Source organism: Thrips palmi, unplaced genomic scaffold (genome assembly GCF_012932325.1).
Source record: "Thrips palmi isolate BJ-2018 unplaced genomic scaffold, TpBJ-2018v1 HiC_scaffold_16, whole genome shotgun sequence".
In the NCBI taxonomy this organism is placed as follows: domain Eukaryota; kingdom Metazoa; phylum Arthropoda; class Insecta; order Thysanoptera; family Thripidae; genus Thrips; species Thrips palmi.
Genome location: NW_023144625.1, coordinates 2,595,049 through 2,617,211, shown reverse-complemented (window position 1 = coordinate 2,617,211; position 22,163 = coordinate 2,595,049). Strand labels below are relative to the sequence as shown.

The 22,163-nt window shown below is 43.6% G+C and overlaps 2 protein-coding genes across 2 annotated transcripts in view; both read right to left on the bottom strand.

The window, feature by feature from the left end:
• Positions 1-3,042, bottom strand: part of LOC117642442 (suppressor protein SRP40-like) — a 10,966-nt gene extending 7,924 nt beyond the window's left edge. The window contains exon 1 of the mRNA XM_034380678.1: positions 2,996-3,042. Coding sequence (XP_034236569.1) covers positions 2,996-3,042 — 47 coding nt within the window. The remainder of the gene's footprint in view (positions 1-2,995) is intronic.
• An 80-nt stretch (positions 3,043-3,122) lies between these two features.
• On the bottom strand, positions 3,123-16,039 carry LOC117642015 (avenacosidase 1-like). The gene is made up of 6 exons (XM_034379779.1): positions 15,818-16,039; positions 10,951-11,113; positions 5,435-5,577; positions 4,618-4,752; positions 3,951-4,076; positions 3,123-3,334 (listed from the first exon to the last, which is right to left on the bottom strand). The coding sequence occupies exons 1-6, from the start codon at positions 15,869-15,871 to the stop codon at positions 3,236-3,238; spliced, it is 720 nt and encodes a 239-aa protein (XP_034235670.1). The 5' UTR covers positions 15,872-16,039; the 3' UTR covers positions 3,123-3,235.
• Between the last annotated feature and the right edge of the window lie 6,124 nt (positions 16,040-22,163).

The following is a 22,163-nucleotide window of genomic DNA, read 5'->3' as shown; positions in this document are numbered from 1 at the left end:
CTAGAGGCCTGCAACCGTTTGCAATTTCATGTTCCGAGAAAAACGCGATCAAATTTGGGGGAAACTGGGCTTTTCCCCTATGCATGTTTGCGGCCCATAACCTCCCAAAACTGCAATTTTTTGAATTTTGGAAAGCGGTTTTCGCCATTCGACGCAGAAAAGAATGGTCTATAGTATAAACTAATAAAAAAAAGTTGCGTTTTTTATCATTTTTGAGTGATGTCCCCCCATAAGCTTGTTTTTTCCTTCTTTTTGGCAGGTGAACTGTCACTCTTTCGCATTGCAGTACTTAGAAATTTTTAAAGAAACACACGGTAATCTTTGACTAAAATTGAGGAGCATTGTTTTCCTCTAACGAATTGCTTCTAGTTCCTCGTACCCAAAACACACGCGACTTATCTCCTAATCTTTCAAACAATTTTATTTGCTAAAGGGGACAAATCGACATAACCCCAACGGGGAAAAACACCCGAGAGATAAGTCAACTTAGCTCATAGAGTGCATGAGTGTACAAGGGACAAGTCGACATGTCCCTAAAAACCTTAAGCTTCAGAGAGTTAAGTCGACTTAACTCTTTCAGCGCGTGAATGCGCAGAGATAAGTCGACATAGCTCCAAGTGCTCTCAGGTCCGGAAAGATAAGTCGAAAATAACTCGTTGGGTGCGTGAGTGAGCAGTGGGACAAGTCGACTTGTCTCGTTTTGACCGGTGCGACCAAACGAGATAAGTCAGAGTCTTGACATATCTACAAAACCCATTAACGCTTTGTTGAAATGACTTTTTCTACGTTGATCAGCATTGCAAAGCGAACAAGATGGCGCACCCGAAGTATAGAATATTATACGGGAACATGTTTTTCGCCTCTCCTGAAAAATCGTGTTTTTCGACTTATCCCCTTTTTCCGCTTCGCCACTGAATTGCCCTGAGAGAAGGGCAAAGTGGCATCTTGTGACTATGTTTCACAAGGGCAAGAAGGTGATGGAGGCATATTGCCCGCTCTTCACATCCGCCCTTGGGGATTGTGGAAGTAAAGACAAGAGCGAATTCCAGGGAATTCAAGCGAAAACCTGGAACCGTTTTTGCCGTGCAGGATCCCCTGACGTAAAATACAAATGTCGCCAGTGTTAAAAGTTAAGTTTCTAGCATGAGGGGATTCTTGGGAGCTCCAAAGACCTCTTCCACCCATTGGAACTTGTCTGCAATGCACGGCAGGCTCACAGAACACTTTGGAAAATAAAACGCAAAGTGGTCATGGCGCCCCACACCATGACCACCCCGTGGGGCACCTTGACCATAGTAATTTTTTGGCCCAAGAAGTGTACTTTCTATCTGTATTCTCATTGAAATCGTTTATATCGCTGTCCTTACCATCAGGCCAGTCAACTTAACTAAAAAAACACTCTCGAAACCTTCGAAGTTTCAAACGTTCTATGATGCCTTAAAATGGATGGTTTAAAACAGTTAACGCTCTAAGGCTTTCGAATTTCACTTCTCAAGCTATGACATGTGTTAACATTTTATGTTTGTCTTGCTAAGACGAATCCAAATTCGGATGCAGTTTTCAATTTGGTAAATTTTAAGAAAATTATCGCGGTTACTACACTGCAAACAAGTGAAATAAATGTTGTTTCTCATAATGCCAGAGCCGTCTTGGTGCAAAGTAGCGACGGATCGCTTTCGCGGCCAACTTTTGCGGTTTGGAGCTCATTTAGTGCTAAAGAAGCTACCATTTTAAGTCCCAGTTTCAGAACCATTCTTAATTATCCTGGTCATTCACGATTTGTGATAAAACTAGCTATTCTGCAGCAATTATTCAACCCTTATACATTTTCTAGAGCAAAAAGCAAATTTTCGACGAAAATAAATCATTATCAGACCAAAAAATGAGAAAAAAAACACTCAAATATGTATGGTCATGGTGCCCCACCAAAAAGTGGTCATGGCTCCACACAATGCAGTTTACGACTCGAAGGCTCCCCGAGCAAGCAAAAAGCTACTCAGAATTAAATGTGATAATGGATATTTTGCCAGAGAGCCGACATTTTGAAAAAAAATCCAGGACATCGAACTTTTTTTCTCAAATGAGAGAGTGAGAAAAAATACTCTACAAATCAAAGAGTGTACACAGTATGCTCTAACTGGAGCATGCCTGCAAGCACGCTCTAGCTAGCACATGCCTGCCAAGCATGAACTAACTAGAGCATACATGCCATGTACACGCTTCCTGATGCAGAAAACTCCCTATCCCTTATGCAGTAAATGTAAGTGCATGCCTGGCAGGCATGCGCTAGATAGAGCGTGCTTGCAGGCATGCTCCAGTTAGAGCGTACCATGTATACACTCTTTGATTTGTAGAGTATCCCAGATTTGAAATACGCCTAATTTAGCCAAAATGCAGGAACAAAAATTTTGGCGAGGTGCTATGGTCGTACTCTTGAAGCTAGAAGGTAGGATTCTGGCTGAAAATAGTTAGATCCTATTCTCTCGAAAGTCCGGTCGACCGGTTGCCGTCGGCAAAGTAGTTCCCGAGAGCGAGGGGGCTGGTCATGGTACCCCAGTGGTCATGGTTCCCCGCCCTCCCTTATCTGTGGATGCAAAACTATGAACAAAAAAATGCCACGAGAATTTAGTGTATAGTACGTCCGCATGTCGGCCATGACTGTTCCAATGTTCCTTACCTTCGTGGTTGTCTTCCTTAAAGACGTGGTATGCTGCTGCATGCGCCAGGACCATGTGTCTGATGCACGTATAACGCTGCACGTCGCTAGGGCTGTGCGGTTATTGGAATTCTAACCGAATAACCGGTTACCGAAATAACCGGATACTTTCCAGGTTAACCGGTTTGTCAAAATTAACCGGTTTTTAAAGAAAATCACAATAACCGGTTATTGCAATTTCACAAAATAACCGGTTAGTTTAAAAAAAAATGAAATTTTACGAAACAAATTGCGTGTAACACGATAGAATAATCGGGGCATTTAAAAAAATACAATTACCTTTGGATTATATACAGGTTTTTATTATCAAAATTAGAAATCTCCATATTAATTAAGTATATATGTGGTCTCCCGAAACAATGATGCAACTAAGCATGACGGAAAACCGGCTAACCGAAGGCCGGTTAACCGTATTTGCCGGTTATTCGGTTAACCTATACCGGAAAAGGCATTAACTTAACCGGCCGGTTAATGAAATAACCGAATGCAATAACCGGTTAACCGGTTAACCGCACAGCCCTACACGTCGCTGTCCGAATAGATTCCTGACACCTTGTAGAGGTTCGGGAAGTATATACAGTACACGTTGGGCTCGTTCACCGTCACCCAGAGCTTTACCTGATTTGAAACAAACGGATTTCGTCATTTAATCGTACAGCGTCAAAGAGAATGAAAAAGTCTTGGCCAATACCCAATTTTGGGTGCGGTATACTTTCCCACCCAAAGTTGGATTCACGGTAAAGACGGTTCCTGGTTTTCCCAGGAACTCCCTGGAAATCGCCTATGTCTCTACCATAGGGTTCCTGGGAAAACCAGGTAACGTTTTTACCGTGTTACTATCATTCACCCAAATTTTGGCGAGGAAGTTTTCATCACCCAATTTTGAGTGATAAAGGGAGTATCAGCTGCCTCTTTGGCCAGAGAGCATTTTCACTACAATTCGCGTGATGATGGTTTTTTTGTTCAAATTCGGGGGGACATAATAATTCCCACCCGAACTTGGGCGATGAAAAACACCTTTACAGGATAAAATTAGGGTGATATACGAAACAGGCAAAGAAGGCCTTCAAAACAACATGGTTTCACTGCGCGTACGATTTCAGAACTAGGACAGTTTTTAGCTTCTTTCCAATCGATACTTAACTTCTTTCACGAAAGGAAAATTTTCCCTGTTCAAAATACTTTTGCCAGAAATGATTGTACTGGGTGCACCAATCACAGACATTTCACCTACCTTTCCAGCATACTGATTGAAGACGAAGCGGGCGTATTCCGTGAACTTGGCAACCATCTCCTCTCCCTGCCATCCTTTGAACTGGTCCTCCAAAATTTGAGGGTGGTCGAAGTGGTACAAAGTTGCCTGCGAGCAATAATTTAACACTGTTACAAATATTTGAAAATTCAAACTGTTTCTTTACTGTTACTCCAAGTGTAATAGTGATCTCACTTCAGAAGTAACACAGTTTCTATTGCAGTAACTAGTGCGATTAAAAAGTTATCGCATTAAGAGCGCAATAAGTACTGAATGGCATTCACGTGATATCACATTATCGCACCCGACATGTGATAAATTGGACCGAAACCGGCCTGTACGTAACTTCTTGCGTTTTTAGCACGATTATGTTTATTGCTGCCACAGATGCGATAGTTTGAAGACCTCCCATTAACCTCTATCCCTTACTCAAAGGGATACTTTGCAGCCCTCTGACAATGGGACTGTCCCTATCCAAAGGGACTGGCCCTTCTATGGGGACCGTCCCCATACGGCGGGGCGGCGAAATATTCCTTGAGTAAGGGACGTTAGGGATTTTCTCCCAAGGCCTTGGGAAGATACAGTTTCGCCGAGCAACCTAAATATTGAAATCCGAGACAATATATGGTGCTCCCCTGCTCAAGCTTACCAACGGCGTCATGTTGTTTCGGAGAATCTCGTCGATGAGGTCGTGGTAGTACTGGACGCCCTCCCTGTTGGGGTTGGCGGCGTTCGTGTCGGGCAGGACGCGAGGCCACGAGATGGAGAATCGGTACATCGAAAGCTGATGCAGACGGTTCAGGCAAATCAATCAGCAGCGAGGGGGCAACCACATTGTACGTATCGGGACACAAGATTTCCTAAGGGCTAAAGATTTCGTTGGATTTCACAAGATTTTAACCTATATTCTGCTCAAAATTAGCTTATTTTTTAGCCTTTTTGGAGCAAGATTTCAGATTTCCTAGAGATTTCTAGCGCTAAGGGGACACAAGATTTCTAGAGTGGTTGCCCCATCGATCAGCAGTAACCCTTCGGAACCGTCTCAACCAGGGGTGGCGACGTCACTGTCGTTATTTGGGCGGAACACTGGTAGTACGCCCAATTCACGCATTTCAATACGCTTGAAAATTGAACGGGTGAAGTCAATCGTTGACAATAAATAATACCATAGGTATGGGTGTAGGTAAATAAGCTATGTTTAATTTAATATATTAATTAAGGACTTTGTTCCTGCATTGTGCTACAACGTTTCAATTAATTGGTACAAATTTTATGAAACGTTCACCCGCCCAAATACGGCAGTAGTTATGTACAAAAAATGCTAATACATTTAGTGCGCGCCACTGTTTCCAAGGCAACAGTTTCCAATAGGTCACCAATCGAAGACCTTACCGCGAGTCACTAATATAACTTTGCATCAAGTGAACCCTCCTTTGAAGCCCCTAGTGCAACTTGCGATGACTTGCCTTAAGTTCCTTTGCCATCGCGATGTCTTCCTTATACCGGTAGTACGAGTTCGCCGCCACGTCGTGGCCGTGGGGGTCCCCGAAGCCCATCGAACTCAATCTGCCCAGATGCAGCACGTGGTCAGCAGCGCTTTCAGCTTTGCCTGCAACAAGAAGTTGAGGATCAACATTTGCCTTCTGCACTGTACGAAATGAATTCGGAATTAACAACCGTTCACCTCTCGAAAAATACCCTACAAACCTTTGGGAATTCCTGGCATTATTTTTTTATCACGGATTTATTGCACTTTCAAAGTGGAATAATATTTGAACAAAGTATAATGGAACCGGCAAGACGAGTGCACCCCGCCTCGTGGCCTCGTACTTTGAACACGCACTAAATGTCATGGGACATTGTTTGTCCCACGACTTATGCAATTTCGAGCACATCCGACGGAGACACAATTTTGTTCCCGCCTGGTGACACACAATGTCCGACGCCTTCTGCGAATTGTTCTTTCATTAGACAATTAGTCCCGCCCAACGGACACAAAATTGCATCATCGGCTGATGTGCTTAAAATTGCATAACTCGTGGGACAAAAATGTCCCATGACATTAAGGGTGCAAGTCTCGTGGTACCTTCTACAAGCCTCGTTTAACCTTTTTTACTTTTGGTTACAAGTTACTTTTGATGTACTATTCACTTTTTCTTGCAGTGCTCCTCGAGTGAAACCGTTGCCAAGGATTTCTTTGTAATTTCACGAAGATTATTGGTTCAAAGCAAAGAATCTTCGTAAATTTTCGAAGAATCTTTGTGAGGCTACGACTACGACGATTGTTGTAACATTTTAGATGAATCTCCTAAATGTCCTAGGAATCTTCGTAAACTACAGAGCAATTTTATCAATTTAGCTATCAGCTTAATTATTATTGCCAGATAGTCAGGGCTGTAAGCGGTTGAACCTTGCACTTTCTGACCCCGGTCTGGCGCTTTGCACGGGTCTTCTAGAGACCCAAAATAACGATTTGAGAGTTGGAGGCACCCTGGGGAACGCTGCAGGGACCGGTGGGAAGCAAAAATCTACCTTTTGTAGGAAAAATTCCTATTTAACGCCTAAAAATCACCCGAAATCGCCGCTGCATGCGTTTATCTTGTCAAATGTGGACCCGTTTCTGTCTTCTTGGCTTTACAAATTTTGCTTCAACATGGACCTTCACTTACCAAGGCGTAGAAGAGTGTCATATTGTCCTTGGGGAAATATCTTTCAGAATTGTGTACACCCAAATTAGCGTGAATGTCTTTGAGGTTGCTCGGAGTTCCAAGTCATGTCTTTTGATGAATGTTAGAGTTGTTGCTTGTTTTCTCGGGCCGTTCCCTTATCGAAACTGACACAGTTGACTCAAAACGCATCCTAAGAGAAGGATCATAATTGTTTGTGCTGCGCGAGAAATATTGTAATGTAAGCTCTGAGGGTAGGTAACTGAAGAGAAGACGTAGATGTTAACTGATTAAATGATGCTAAGACAGGATCCAATAGTCTAGGGAGTGCTGAGAAATTCTCTAGAAATCGAAAAGCGTACATTGAATGCTGTCGCTGCAGCATGCCTGCAAGCGTGCTCTAGCTAGCGCATGCATGTCAAGCATGCACCAACAAGTGCATACCTGCCATACGCTTCCTGGAGCTGACAAGTCTCTATCCCTCATGCACTAGATGTATGCTCCAGTTAGTGTGTACATGGCAGGTATGCACTTGCTCGTGCGTGCTTGCAGGCATGCTCCAGCTAGAGCATACAATGTACGCATGTCGTTTTGAAGAGATACACACTTCTATGGGAAAGCGCTTGGAAAAGCATAGAGTACTTGCATCGGCGCTCTTGAAGAAAACGCTTGGAACCCACGCGCTCCCAGAGATCCGTACTTGTCTTCGTCAACTATGGAAGTGTCCCTGTAACGGCACACACACCGGTGTACCAAGCAAACATTTTACCATTTGAACATTCTGTTGAACGGTTGGCAAAAACAAAACCCATTTCCTAAATCAATTTACATGGGCACTTTTCATGCACCCATTTAATTTAGTCCAACCCATTCTTACGGGTGCAACCCGTAACCTAAGTAATGGGTGTCTGAAAAGTATTCATTTGTATGGATTGCACCCATAATGGGTCTAAACCATTACAAAGTGTCCAAACTCGGACAAGGCTTGTCATTATTTCTTTTTCAAAGAAGGTTTGTCAACCGTGATGGTCGTCACAAACGTAACTTTCGGCGCTTAACACAATGGTAGTTTACAAGTTACCCCTAAACTACCATTGTGTTAAGCGCCGAAAGTTACGTTTGTGACGACCATCACGGTTGACAAACCTTCTTTGAAAAAGAAATAATGACAAGCCTTGTCCGAGTTTGGACACTTTTGACACATTTTGACAGTTTTGACACATTTAGACCCTTTATGGGTGCAATCCATACGGACGGTATGTCATGTTGTGCAATGCAAGCATGGCAGTTACCGGGCCCGAACGGCAAAGGATCATTTGTGGTCTAGCCTCTCAAGTTCAAGTAATTGGTCGGTTGGTAGCGGGTTTGCCTACCTTTGCATCACACTTTTGCCTAACCTAGCAGGCGTTTCTTAAGCGAACCCAAAGAGCTGGGTCTCAATGGGTCCTAACCCATCCAGGATTAAATGGATCAGAACCCATGGTCGAATGGGTTTTGTCTGCTATGGAATGAAGAAAAAAAAAAAAAAAAAAAGAAACAAAGAAAAAAAAACAACTGTACTTACAAGCTGTCAAGCAAAATAAAAAAGTTCCGCCAAGGCAAGCTTAGCAAAGCGGTCTTGCCGTGGACCGGCCGGGGAGGCCGGGCAGAGAGGGGGCAAGGAGGGAGGGGGTGGCTGTGAGGAGTGGGGACTGGCGCGGCGCGGCGTGGCGGCGCAGGACGACGACAGACGACGACGACGACGACGACCAACACGACCATGCAGTCCCCTCCCAGCGCGCTGAATGGATGGATGGATGGGTGAGCGATTCTCACGTTTCGGGGTAGTTTCGTTTCTTCTGACTCCTGTGCCCAAACGAGCGCAGATATCGACATGGGGTTTGTTTCTGATGTTAGGGAGGGCCATTGCCCACTAAACGCACATATTTCGAAAAGTTCACGTACGTTGGTTTGGTCTACGTAGCGTTTGGAATACCCTAAATGTAACTTCCGTGATTGTCCTAAGAGAACATACTCGAACTTTCCGCCCCCCGTGTGGCGGTGTGGTTCGAAAATGCTGCCAACTGTCGATGGGGATTCGAAGCTTGGCATGTCTCGAGCTAATTTCGACCGAAGACCAATACGCCAGACTTCTTTCAAAGGTACTTATGCTGCAACGAAAAATGTCCTCCGTATATTCAATTTCACTACACAAATTTCGAAAAGGCAGCTCTGGACCTCTCCCCAAGCCAAACTTTAAACTTTCCATGACACAAGCCATCAAAGTGGAGTCCCTGGGATATAATTGCATGGGTCGCGGAAATTTAAGATGCTGTACACGGTCTCAAAGCGGGCTAGAGCATTATAAAATGGCGTGTATCAACAATTACCTGTAACTTCCGTGGCACCCTTTACCCAATGTTGCAGCAGCACTAGGTGAAAAAAAATTTCCGCTTAAATGTCGGGCTTAGAGTATCATTTGACCCTGGAACGACTTTTAGGCCACAGCAAGCCCGAGTCAGCCGTTAAAGCCGATTTTCACACTTTGTAACTTCCGTGATAACGTAATTTCCGTGATCAAAACACCCACTAAAACGCATGGCAATACCTTATGGCTCATGTTTTTAGGAAGGTAGTACAAGGTCTTCACTATAAATACCATTGCCATAACTCTGGTATCATCCAGGACCCCAATAATCAGAAAAACTTAATTGGATATTTCTCACTTTCGGCAAATCAGAGACGCCAAAACTACCCCGAAACGTGAGAATCGCTCGGGTGGATGGATGGGATGAGTGGGATCGTATGCAGAGCTAGAAGCGGTAGCAAGACCGCTTAAAAACTGCATTATTTCCCGGGCCTCGTCAATTTGGCACTGCCAATCCAAGTGTGAGACAGTCTCACACTTGTAGGTATGGGACATTTTTGTCTCACGCTTGCAAGTGTGAGCAACGTTTGTCTCTCGCCTGCAAGTGTGGGACAACGAAGTCGCACACTTCCAAGTGTGAGACACAGCTTGTCCCACACTTGCTGCCTATGCTAGATTTGTGGTTCAATGCCACGGGTCCAGCGCCTGCAAGTGTAGGACAAACCGTGTCTCACACTTGCAAGTGTAAGACATCGATGTCTCACACTTTCCAGCGTGAGACAAACGTGGCTCACACATGTAAGCGTGAGAAAAATGTCTCACACCTATAGTCTCACACTTGGATTGGCCGTGTGCAAAGCCGTGTGCCATCCTTCAGAAGAATAAAATATTTTTACTGTTTTCTCCACCTTGCGACAGTACGCACTTGTAGTTTCTGAACCAGAAGAGTTGCCGTTACCAAACTGTGTCAAAAGGATTTCATAAAAAAGTGGCGACAGACATGGGCGTCTTTCATCAAAGTAAAATGAAAGAGTTCAACCCTTACCACACCAGAAAGGTGATAACAATATTTCTCGCGCAGCAAAAACATTATGATACTTCTCTAAGGGTGCGCTTCGTGCCAACTGTGTCAGTTTCGATAAGTGTTCGACCCCAGAAAACAAGCATCAACCCCAACACACATCAAGAGAAATGACTTTGAACTTTCAGGCACCTCAAAGACATTGTAGCTAATTTTGGTGTGCTCATTAGTCAAAGATATTTCCTCAATGACATAATGACACTCTTCTACGTCTTGGTTACTGAAGGTCGATGATGAAGCAGAATTTGTAAAGCCAAAAAGACAGAAAAGGGTCCACATATGACTAGATATGCGCATGCAGCGGCGATTTCGGGAAATGGTAAGGCGTTTCATACGAATTTTTCCTACAAAAAGTAGATTTTCGCTTCCCAGCGGTTCCTGCAGCGTTTCCCAGAGTGCCTCCAACTCTAAAATCGTTATTTTGGGTCTCTAGAACACCCGTGCAAAGCGCCAGACCGGGGTCAGAAAGTGCAAGGTTGGTTCCAAATCTGTCGCTTACAGCCCTGACTAAGACGAACCTTCGTAAATTCCGAAGATTTATTCTTTCAAAGTGTGTTAGAGCCTTTCAGTAATAACTAATTACTGTGTTTTTTTTAAGCTCTGCTTGAAGTACTGATGACATGTTTTGAAAAACGAACTTCTTGGCATCGAAATCTCAATATGAACACTGAAAACTCAAAGGGGAGAAAAGGACTGGGTCAGAAGAAAATCCCACCTTCATGCGGGGAGAATCATGCGAGAATGTTTTCCCACTTCACATCGCTTGGCTTACCATTCATGCCAAAATTTGGTGAGAATTATGACTCTCACCAGAAAACGGTAACTGGGCCAGGACTTTCACCCTTCAATTTACAAAGCAATGTCCTTAGATTTAACATAATGACTTACCTGACACATTCCAAGCGCCCTCTGTCTGGAATGCTGACACGCCAGCCCCGATCAGCATACCGTCGGGAAGTGCAAACGGATCCGTGGATGAGCCACTCGTGGAGCGGCTATGCACCACTCCCACCGTGCATGCCACCAAGATCAGAAGGTGAATCATCTTTTCCTTAAGGGGGGACCCTGGTGAAAAAATCGCCAAAATTCCAATAAATTGTATTTTCAAAGTTCATAGATAAAAATGTGCATAGAAGGTTTCAGATTCAACAGGTTGAACACCTTTAAGCTAAGTGGGTAGTTTCTTTATCATTTGGTAGGAAATAACATTGAGATCAGTTGTCGTTGGCTTCTACGCTCAACTTCACAGCTTTGCTCAGTCGACAAAAAATTTTGTCGTAGAAAGACTTCCTGCGTTCCTGGTTGACACCTACATGAGTCGTCTTGCATGGATTCTATTCATTGATGACTTGTCGACAAATTTTAGTGACGGAATCTTGATATCAGCCCTCCTTTTTTTAAAACACACCTTAAAGTTTGAAAAAAGGGAAAAATATCACTTTTTTTTAAATGTTAAAATTTGAAAACTCATATCTCGGGACAGAAGTTGAATTTGAAAATTCCGTCACTAAAATCTCTTCTAAACATCTTAAGGATAACCCAAAAAAATTTTCAAGACTTTCCGTCCCAATGAAAGACGCAGGAAGATTTTTCCCCAACGCTCCAAAAAACACTAAAAAGCCACTTTTCTCAGAGACCGTTTAACATTTTGGATTGAATTTTGTTTTGGGAACTCACTATAATGAACCTAATAATTAAGCAAAGTTTCAACTTCCTGGGATTATTTTGAAGCCTACTTGGAAGTTTCACCAGGGTCCCCCCTTAAACGCACAGAACAAACAAAGATTAGTTTTCTTGTTTAGTTTTCATCAAGGTTAGGTTAAGTCAGGTTGACCATCTTATAAAATACGCGTTAAAATTTTTGTTTTTGAAGATTTTGTGTTAAGGGGATTCACATTCATATTTCGATACTTAAAATACTTCTTTGTGCTGGTAGCATGATCCTGGACGGCATGGAACAGTCACTTTTCCATTTCATCAAAAAAAGCTAAAATTTCATCTTGAGCGCTAAGTTTCTTCGACAAGAATTAAGACCAGACCTCCAAAAAATTCGGTAAGCTTCACTTCAGCCATCTGTATAGTCCAAACCAAATATATATACCATTAACTTAAAACAGCCAAATAAAAAAAATACGATTTCAAGAAATCCTAGGAGTCACGAAGTCAGTTTGATTATTGTGCAAGAGTGTGGAGAAAGAAAAGAAAAGGTTTTGTGAAGTTGTGGCTCAGGGGACTACCAATGGCAGTGGTACCAATCTGGTCGATGTGCCACCCGTCAAAATTTAAACTTGACAATAGAAATCAAAATGCTGGTAAATTCAAAAAATTCCAATGCTAATGTATTCCGCAGTGTTCTAACAATGGAACATCTTTAACACTAGAACCGCGGAGGGGGTCAATTTGACCCCTTTTAATTTTCGTCATAAATTTTTCTGACTTATTTTTTTCTTCTCGGATTTGGGGCTTTTTGACTTTTTATTAATACCAGAAAAGAACATTTGAGTGAAATTTCGGCGCTGTCGGACCATTTTTGTGGGCGTAGGACAACAATATACCTAGAACCGCGGCAGGGGTCATTTTGACCCCTGTATTGTTTGCACTCAGGAAGTTCGAATTTTGGCTATAAAAAAGCGTCACAAGCGTCAATTTTAGTGGTGAATCATTTGGGAGTGCTATGGACTGCCCTCGGAGACCTAACTTGGCCGGCCAACGGCATAGGCGACCCGCCGAGCAAACGCCCAAATGTATGCAAGATGCGTGTGTTCCGCGTAAGGTATCTGTAGAATAAAAAAATCTCATTCAACGCACGTCAATGAAAGCAGATGATTTGGTTTTCTTCGAGGTAGCAGTTCGGGCTTTTTTATAACTGTGTATGAAATAAATAGATAGCCCAATAATATACATGGACCTAAGCGAGCTGGCCAACGTCGGTGCGAGCCGAGCTGTGGCTTGCACCGGCCGAACCGTGAGACATTGTTGCTGTTCTGTGCGCGCTGTACCCGGGGACATGGGATTGTTGGCCGGTGCCACTCGCGCTGTACCCTCGAGGTATTGTCGATGCTTCACGCAGACTGCATGCCATGCGACACTCACGATCCCGCCCGGCAGCCACCACTCTAATATTGTTGTATTATTGTAAAGATACCGCTTGGTTTCTGGACTCAGCAGTAAAAGCACCCTAACACCTTTATGTGTCTAATAGTTTTAGATACGTTTCAAGTGTAAAGGTGTCACCTGGTAAAAAAATCTACGTCGCTTTGTACCCATCCCCACACTGAATAACAGGAAAAGTTGCGATACACATCGGCAACTTTGGCCCGTCCCGTGCATTGAGGAATGTACTAATTTCACCTTTTTTTTAATCCGGACGGGACTTGAACCTGAGTCTGGGGTCAAAATAGATGTTTTTAGATCTGCATAGATCAGCATAAAATAGATCAGCACCCTCATACACATCAACAACAATGCAAAAACCCGAATAAAAAGAATGTTCTAAATGTACCCCACTAAGATTTGAACCCGGGTTCAAACCTCTCCGATTCGCTTGAAACTGGCACCGTTGGTTTTGTCTCGTCGCCCCGATTCCAAAAATTTCCCTTCATGCTCTTCTAGCTGTATCCGTTGCCGAAATCCTCCTCGACCTAAGGTAGACCATGATGCACCTGCAGCAGCGCCCCCGGGGCTCGGATCGGATTTGCTGCCAGCGGGCGGTTCTTAAGGGTCACCCAAGGAGGCTGCATATCAAATTTGGTCAAGATCGGACCACGGGAAGTCCTCAGACGGGCGAACGAACGGACGGACGCACAGCATGGATCACACTCCGTCCCTCCGTCATTTTTTTAACAAAAAAATACACGGGACGGGCCAAAAATGGTAGAAACTGAGCAAAACAGGTTATTCGTGCCTTGCGGGTTGCCTACCTTTGGCCTTTTAAGGCCCTATATAATTCAAAATATCATTGTTGATCTCAGATACATCATTTTACATCGTTAAGGGCCCATAACATGATCAAAATATAAAAAATACGGGCAGAAAAAATGGGGGGGTCAAAATGACCCCTTCCGCGGTTCTAGGTATACGAAAAAGTCAGCGGTTCTAGTGTTAAAGTCCATCATTATTAAAATGTTCTTGGCAGAAACAAGGCAGTAAATTAATTTTCACGGGTTGGCAACTAGTTTCTCGGCGTCTGCGCCCTTGCGAAAATCGCGAAGCTGAAAGCACCAGCAGTCGCGCATTAAAACTGCCCATCCATTGTTGCTGACGTTGAAATGTTTGGCTTGTTTCAAAAGGCTGTGGTTCTCTAATCATGTTTTCTTCAATTCTGTGTAATAGTTCTCCCTTACAACGTATCAACACCACGACGGTTGGTTTGACAAACTTCATAAACTCGGAGGGATGGTTTCGAAACGCGGGTGAGTCTTGTTCGAGGAACATGAGCACTGCAAGTCGCGAGGTGGAGCGAAGTGGTCCTAGTGCTAACTGAATCACAACAACAACAAAATTGTTTTATTGGCAGAAAAAAAAAGGAATATTTGAGAAACTATATGTCAGAAAAAAAGAACTTTTGTTTTGCTAATTTTCTGTGAATATTTTTTCAGAAAGTCATCACACAAAAATTGAAAATTTGTTTTATATGAATTGTCATAAGCAGGAAACAAAGAAAAAACAAGAAAGAGAGCAAAATTAATACAGATTTCAAATGCTACAGTTGGCTAAACTGTTAAACAGGTTGCAAACCTACTGCGCATGTCCAAAAACACTCCAATCAAGAAGTATTATTGGATAGTTCTACCCGAAAAACTGCGTTCGAACCGACACCAATTCTATTGTTGCATCTTGTCTACCTGCAGTCAAAGAAATTTTTCATTTCGAACGTGCTGATTTCTGCTTTTGGAGTAAGCTGTACAGACCCAAAAAGAAGCTCGGCTATTGGTCCGCCCCGGCTCGGCTCCCCCCACTCCCTTTTTTTTCCTTTGACGAGTCGAGTTTTGCCATGGAAACGGCGATTTTGACAGCAAATTTCTCAAAATTGGCCACCAACTTTTTAACCAGATTTCAGCATGAGAATCAGCGTTCAAAGTTCTACAAGTCTGCAAAGTCTCATTAAAATCGTATAGAAAATTTCCGAATTGCATAAAGGGCCACACAAATTGAATCTCGGGCCGGCTGAATCCTGGGTATACTATAAGGCTACTTCGTGCCTAAAAACCAAGTTCTGCTGTTTTAAAGTTTGTTTTATTATTATTTTTATTATTTGGCTGTTTTAAGTTTCTGGTATATATTTTTTGTTCGGACTATACAGATGGCTGAAATGAAGCGTTCCTAATTTTTTGGAGGTCTGGTCTCAATTCTTGTCAAAGAAACTTTGAGCGCAAGATGGAATTTTAGCTAGAAAAGTGACTGTTCCATGCCATCCAGGATCATGCTCATGCTCATGCTATCAGTACCAATAAGTATTTTGAGTAACAAAATATGAATATACCCAAAACACCAAATCTTAAAAAACAAATTTTTTTACGGGCATTTTATAAGATGGGCAACCTAACCTAACCGAGATGTAAGGCCCTTAGACCTTTGGGGCTTTGGAGGTAACTGTACCAAGACCTCGAATGTCTGGATAAATAGCCACATTATACTTCGGGACCAACTTCACATGCAATCGAAGTTTCTCATTGATATTAGCTTTGAACGAAGATACTTCGCTGTCCGTGGACTCCGCCGGCCACAGTGTGTGTCAATGTACCGTCAAACTCACCTCACAAGTGCGGCGCAGAACTATCTGAAGTGAATGGAGTCGTCTGCGGTCCATCCATTATATGCAGGCTCAGGTCTTCAGTACATCAATGTTTCGCAATTGCTACCGATATAAATCCTCGCGAAATTCTACGAGTGGTTCCATGAAATTGGTTATCTACCGGCTGTCTGGGCAGGGTGCGTTCAAGTGAGGATCGTCTCGTGGACATAATCATCGCACTTGGCCTCATCTCCTCAGTACACTGCACTGTGAAACATGACACGCATGGCAGTCATGGCTGCGTGCAATAGCGGGACCGCGTCACTTGAGCGGAGGCTTCATCTGAGCGGGTTTTCGTTTGAGCGGGGGCTCTTCAATCGTGGCCTTTGATTCTCAGTGCACTGAAAATCTATCGGCGAGACTTCGTGCCGCTGCAGGGGTGTGAATTAAGTGTCACGCCATTAAACGGCATGACAGAAAAGTCACGCCAAAAATCGGCGTGACTGAAAAATTCACGCCAATTTTTGGCGTGAATTTCTTGTCATGCCGCTTTTCGGCGTGACTTGTCTCATAAAGCGCGTTGACATTCACGCCAAATGAGGACGTGACTCACATGTCACGCCGGTTTTCGGCGTGAATTTCGTGTCACGCCAGTTTTTGGAGTGACATTTTGTCACGCCATAATTTGGCCATGTGTCCGACCATTACGTTTTCAGTGTGGTAAACCAATCGACGTAATTCATCATCAAACGAACGGCAATAACGATCCCTTCGGAGTGCTGTACGAAATTGCTGTTCAGCTCAATGTTATGAGCTTCAAAATCGATAAAAAGGCAAGGTGGACCGAAAATCGATGAGGCATTTTGCCACCCCTGTGGCAAAAAGTTACGGAGAAGTCTGATAACGTCTAGTGATAACTCTCCGCAACCAGAACCCTCCATTTCCCGTACCATTCTTGTCTACCTTCTCCGTATAATGAAGCCTTGCTAGGAGCAGTTGCCAAAATTCGGGGCACTTTTGAAGGCCATAGAACCACAAGAGGAAAATGTGGAAAAGTCGGCTTTTTTCTCGGCCAATTTATTCAGTGATGTCCCACGACTTATATCTGAACGCAGTCGAGCTCCCGGTGCAACATTGCAGACAGACCAAAAAGCCCCTATCAAAAGTATAGGGGAAAGACAAGGAACGTTACAGAAAACAGCGGGATACGGAACGTTACATTTTCATTCAAACAGGCCTAGTAACTCTCTTGCTATGAATTAAAACACGCCATTTGGTGTGAGCACCTGTTTTAAGATTCGTCAACACGTCCCGAAAGAATCATATCTCTGTTTGGTCTAGAACTTGCCCGGGGAACAGAAAAGCATTTTAAAATCATGGTCGGACACCGGTAGGGCACCTGAAAGAATTTAGGAGCCGAGTGACGTCACCGATTTCGACCGTTTTTTGTTGAGAAGGCCTCTGGTTTGAGTTGTGGATAACCGACAGAACCTACTCCTTCTTGCTAGACGGGTGATTTGTAATAATTTAGTCTTTAAGTTATTATCATTCTAAGATGAAGAAGGCTGGAGGCTGCAAGCGACGCGCTGAGCGATCCGCCACCAGAGCGCGCGGACCACTCGATGGGCCCTAGGAACAAAGACCAGGTCCGTGAAGGAAGCCCGCCCACACACAGCCTGCAACAAATTTCCTTCTGCAATCGTTAGTATATCGTTAGTACATGATTGTAGACCCAATGCGGCCGTTAGTATACACACCCAAGTGCGTTTTAAAAAAATACCCAAAAGGCGGGCCACATTCACATGTTCAGTTACTTCCAAAAAAAACGTGCCAAAAGAGAAAACGTCCTAAAATCGTTAGTAGACGTTAGTAGAGGCCATCTCGTCACTATCAACATCATTCACTATCACCACGGCCGCAGTCTTGCACCAGCGAGGCCGGGCCAGGTTCCAAAAAGCAAATACTGATCAAATAACACTAAAGAAGTGTTTGTTCCGTTCAATTGCGTTAGTAGACGTTAGTAGAGGCCATATGGTCACTATCAACATCATCACTAACACAGAGAACGTGGTATTGCTTTAGTGAGGCTAGGCCAGGTTCCAAAATGCTAATACCGATCAAATAACACCAACAAAGTCTTTGTTCCGTTCAATTGCGTTAGTAGACGTTAGTAGAGGCCATATGGTCACTATCAACATCATCACTAACACACCGTTCGTAGTATTGCTTAAGCGAGGCTGGGCCAGGTTCCAAAAAGCAAATACCAATCAAACGACATTATTTAAGTGTTTGTTCCGTTCAATAGCGTTAGTACACGTGACGCCATATGGTCACTATCAACATCATCACTAACGTAGAGAACGTGGTATTGCTTAAGCGCGGCTGGGCCAGGTTCCAAAAAGCAAATACTGATCAAAGAACACAAACCAAGTGTTTGTTCTGTCCAAAAGCGTTAGTAGACGTTAGTAGAGGCCACATGGTCACTTTCACCATGACTTCTAACACACAGTATGTGGAATTGCTTTAGCGTAGCTGGGCCAGGTTCCAAAAAGCAAATACCAATCAAACGACATTATTAAAGTGTTTGTTCCGTTCAATAGCGTTAGTACACGTTAGAAGAGGCCATATGGTCACTATCAACATCATCACTAACACACCGTTCGTAGTATTGCTTAAGCGAAGCTGGGCCAGGTTCCAGAAAGCAAATACCAATCAAACGACATTATTTAAGTGTTTGTTCCGTTCAATAGCGTTAGTACACGTAAGTAGACGCCATATGGTCACTATCAACATCATCACTAACGCAGAGAACGTGGTATTGCTTTAGCGCGGCTGGGCCAGGTTTAAAAAAGCAAATACTGATCAAAGAACACCAACGAAGTGTTTGTTCCGTCCAAAAGCGTTAGTAGACGTTAGTAGAGGCCATATTGTCACTATCAACATCATCACTAACACAGAGAACGTGGTATTGCTTTAGCGCGGCTGGGCCAGGTTTCAAAAAGCAAAAACTGATCAAATAAAAACAAAGACGTGTTTGTTCCGTTCAATTGCGTTAGTAGACGTTAGCAGAGGCCATATGGTCACTATCAACATCATCAGTAAACCAGAGAACGTGGTATTGCTTAACACTAGAACCGCTGACTTTTTCGTATACCTAGAACCGCGGAAGGGGTCATTTTGACCCCCCCATTTTTTCTGCCCGTATTTTTTATATTTTGATCATGTTATGGGCCCTTAACGATGTAAAATGATGTATCTGAGATCAACAATGATATTTTGAATTATATAGGGCCTTAAAAGGCCAAAGGTAGGCAACCCGCAAGGCACGAATAACCTGTTTTGCTCAGTTTCTACCATTTTTGGCCCGTCCCGTGTATTTTTTTGTTAAAAAAATGACGGAGGGACGGAGTGTGATCCATGCTGTGCGTCCGTCCGTTCGTTCGCCCGTCTGAGGACTTCCCGTGGTCCGATCTTGACCAAATTTGATATGCAGCCTCCTTGGGTGACCCTTAAGAACCGCCCGCTGGCAGCAAATCCGATCCGAGCCCCGGGGGCGCTGCTGCAGGTGCATCATGGTCTACCTTAGGTCGAGGAGGATTTCGGCAACGGATACAGCTAGAAGAGCATGAAGGGAAATTTTTGGAATCGGGGCGACGAGACAAAACCAACGGTGCCAGTTTCAAGCGAATCGGAGAGGTTTGAACCCGGGTTCAAATCTTAGTGGGGTACATTTAGAACATTCTTTTTATTCGGGTTTTTGCATTGTTGTTGATGTGTATGAGGGTGCTGATCTATTTTATGCTGATCTATGCAGATCTAAAAACATCTATTTTGACCCCAGACTCAGGTTCAAGTCCCGTCCGGATTAAAAAAAGGTGAAATTAGTACATTCCTCAATGCACGGGACGGGCCAAAGTTGCCGATGTGTATCGCAATTTTTCTGTTATTCAGTGTGGGGATGGGTACAAAGCGACGTAGATTTTTTTACCAGGTGACACCTTTACACTTGAAACGTATCTAAACTATTAGACACATAAAGGTTTTTAGGGTGCTTTTACTGCTGAGTCCAAAAACCCAAAGCGGTATCTTTACAATAATACAACAATATTAGAGTGGTGGCTGCCGGGGGGGATCGTGAGTGTCGCATGGCATGCAGTCTGCGTGAAGCATCGACAATACCTCGGGGGTACAGCGCGAGTGGCACCGGCCAACAATCCCATGCCCCCGGGGTACAGCGCGCACAGAACAGCAACAATGTCTCACGGTTGGGCCCGGGTGCAAGCCACAGCTCGGCTCGCACCGACGTTGGCCACTCGCTTAGGTCCTGTATATTATTGGGCTATCTATTTATTTCATACACAGTTAAAAAAAAGCCCGAACTGCTACCTCGAAGAAAACCAAATCATCTGCTTTCATTGACGTGCGTTGAATGAGATTTTTTTATTCTACAGATACCTTACGCGGAACACACGCATCTTGCATACATTTGGGCGTTTGCTCGGCGGGTCGCCTATGCCGTTGGCCGGCCAAGTTAGGTCTCCGAGGGCAGTCCATAGCACTCCCAAATGATTCACCACTAAAATTGACGCTTGTGACGCTTTTTTATAGCCAAAATTCGAACTTCCTGAGTGCAAACAATACAGGGGTCAAAATGACCCCTGCCGCGGTTCTAGGTATATTGTTGTCCTACGCCCACAAAAATGGTCCGACAGCGCCAAAATTTTCACTCAAATGTTTTTTTCTGGTATTAATAAAAAGTCAAAAACCCCCAAATCCGAGAAGAAAAAAATAAGTCAGAAAAATTTATGACGAAAATTAAAAGGGGTCAAATTGACCCCCTCCGCGGTTCTAGTGTTAAGCGAGGCTGGGCCAGGTTCCAAAAAGCAAATACCAATCGAATGGCATAAACTTAGTGTTTGTTCTGTTCAATTGCGTTAGTAGACGTTAGTAGAGGCCATATGGTCACTATCAACATCATCACTAACACACCGTTCGTAGTATTCTTTTGCGTGGCTGGCCCAAAGTTCCAAAAAAAAATCCCAAATCAAACGACATTTTTTAAAGTGTTTGTTCCGTTCAATAGCGTTAGTACACGTTAGTAGACGCCATATGGTCACTATCAACATCCACTAACGCAGAGAACGTGGTATTGTTTAAAGGGCGGCTGGGCCACGTTCCAAAAAGCAAATACTGATCAAAGAACACCAACGAAGTGTTTGTTCCGTCCAAAAGCGTTTTCACCATGACTTCGAACACACAGTATGTGGAATTGCTTTAGCGTGGCTGGGCCAGGTTCCAAAAAGCAAATACCAATCAAACGACATTATTAAAGTGTTTGCTCCGTTTAATAGCGTTAGTACACGTTAGTAGGGGCCCATAGGTCACTATAAAATTGTCACTAACACAGAGAACGTGGTATTGCCTTTGTGAGGCTGGGCCAGGTTCCAAAAAGCTAATACTGATCAAAGAACACCAACGAAGTGTTTGTTCCGTCCAAAAGCGTTAGTAGACGTTAGTAGAGGCCATATTGTCACTATCAACATCATCACTAACACAGAGAACGTGGTATTGCTTTAGCGCGGCTGGGCCGGGTTTTTAAAAAAGCAAAACTGATCAAATAAAAACAAAGACGTGTTTGTTCCGTTCAATTGCGTTAGTAGACGTTAGCAGAGGCCATATGGTCACTATCAACATCATCAGTAAACCAGAGAACGTGGTATTGCTTAAGCGAGGCTGGGCCAGGTTCCAAAAAGCAAATACCAATCGAATGGCATAAACTTAGTGTTTGTTCTGTTCAATTGCGTTAGTAGACGTTAGTAGAGGCCATATGGTCACTATCAACATCATCACTAACACACCGTTCGTAGTATTGCTTTTGCGTGGCTGGTCCAAGTTCCAAAAAGCAAATACCAATCAAACGACATTATTTAAGTGTTTGTTCCGTTCAATAGCGTTAGTACACGTTAGTAGACGCCATATGGTCACTATCAACATCATCACTAACGCAGAGAACGTGGTATTGCTTAAGAGCGGCTGGGCCACGTTCCAAAAAGCAAATACTGATCAAAGAACACCAACGAAGTGTTTGTTCCGTCCAAAAGCGTTTTCACCATGACTTCGAACACACAGTATGTGGAATTGCTTTAGCGTGGCTGGGCCAGGTTCCAAAAAGCAAATACCAATCAAACGACATTATTAAAGTGTTTGCTCCGTTTAATAGCGTTAGTACACGTTAGTAGAGGCCATATGGTCACTATCAACATTGTCACTAACACAGAGAACGTGGTATTGCCTTTGTGAGGCTGGGCCAGGTTCCAAAAAGCTAATACTGATCAAAGAACACAAACGAAGTGTTTGTTCCGTTCAA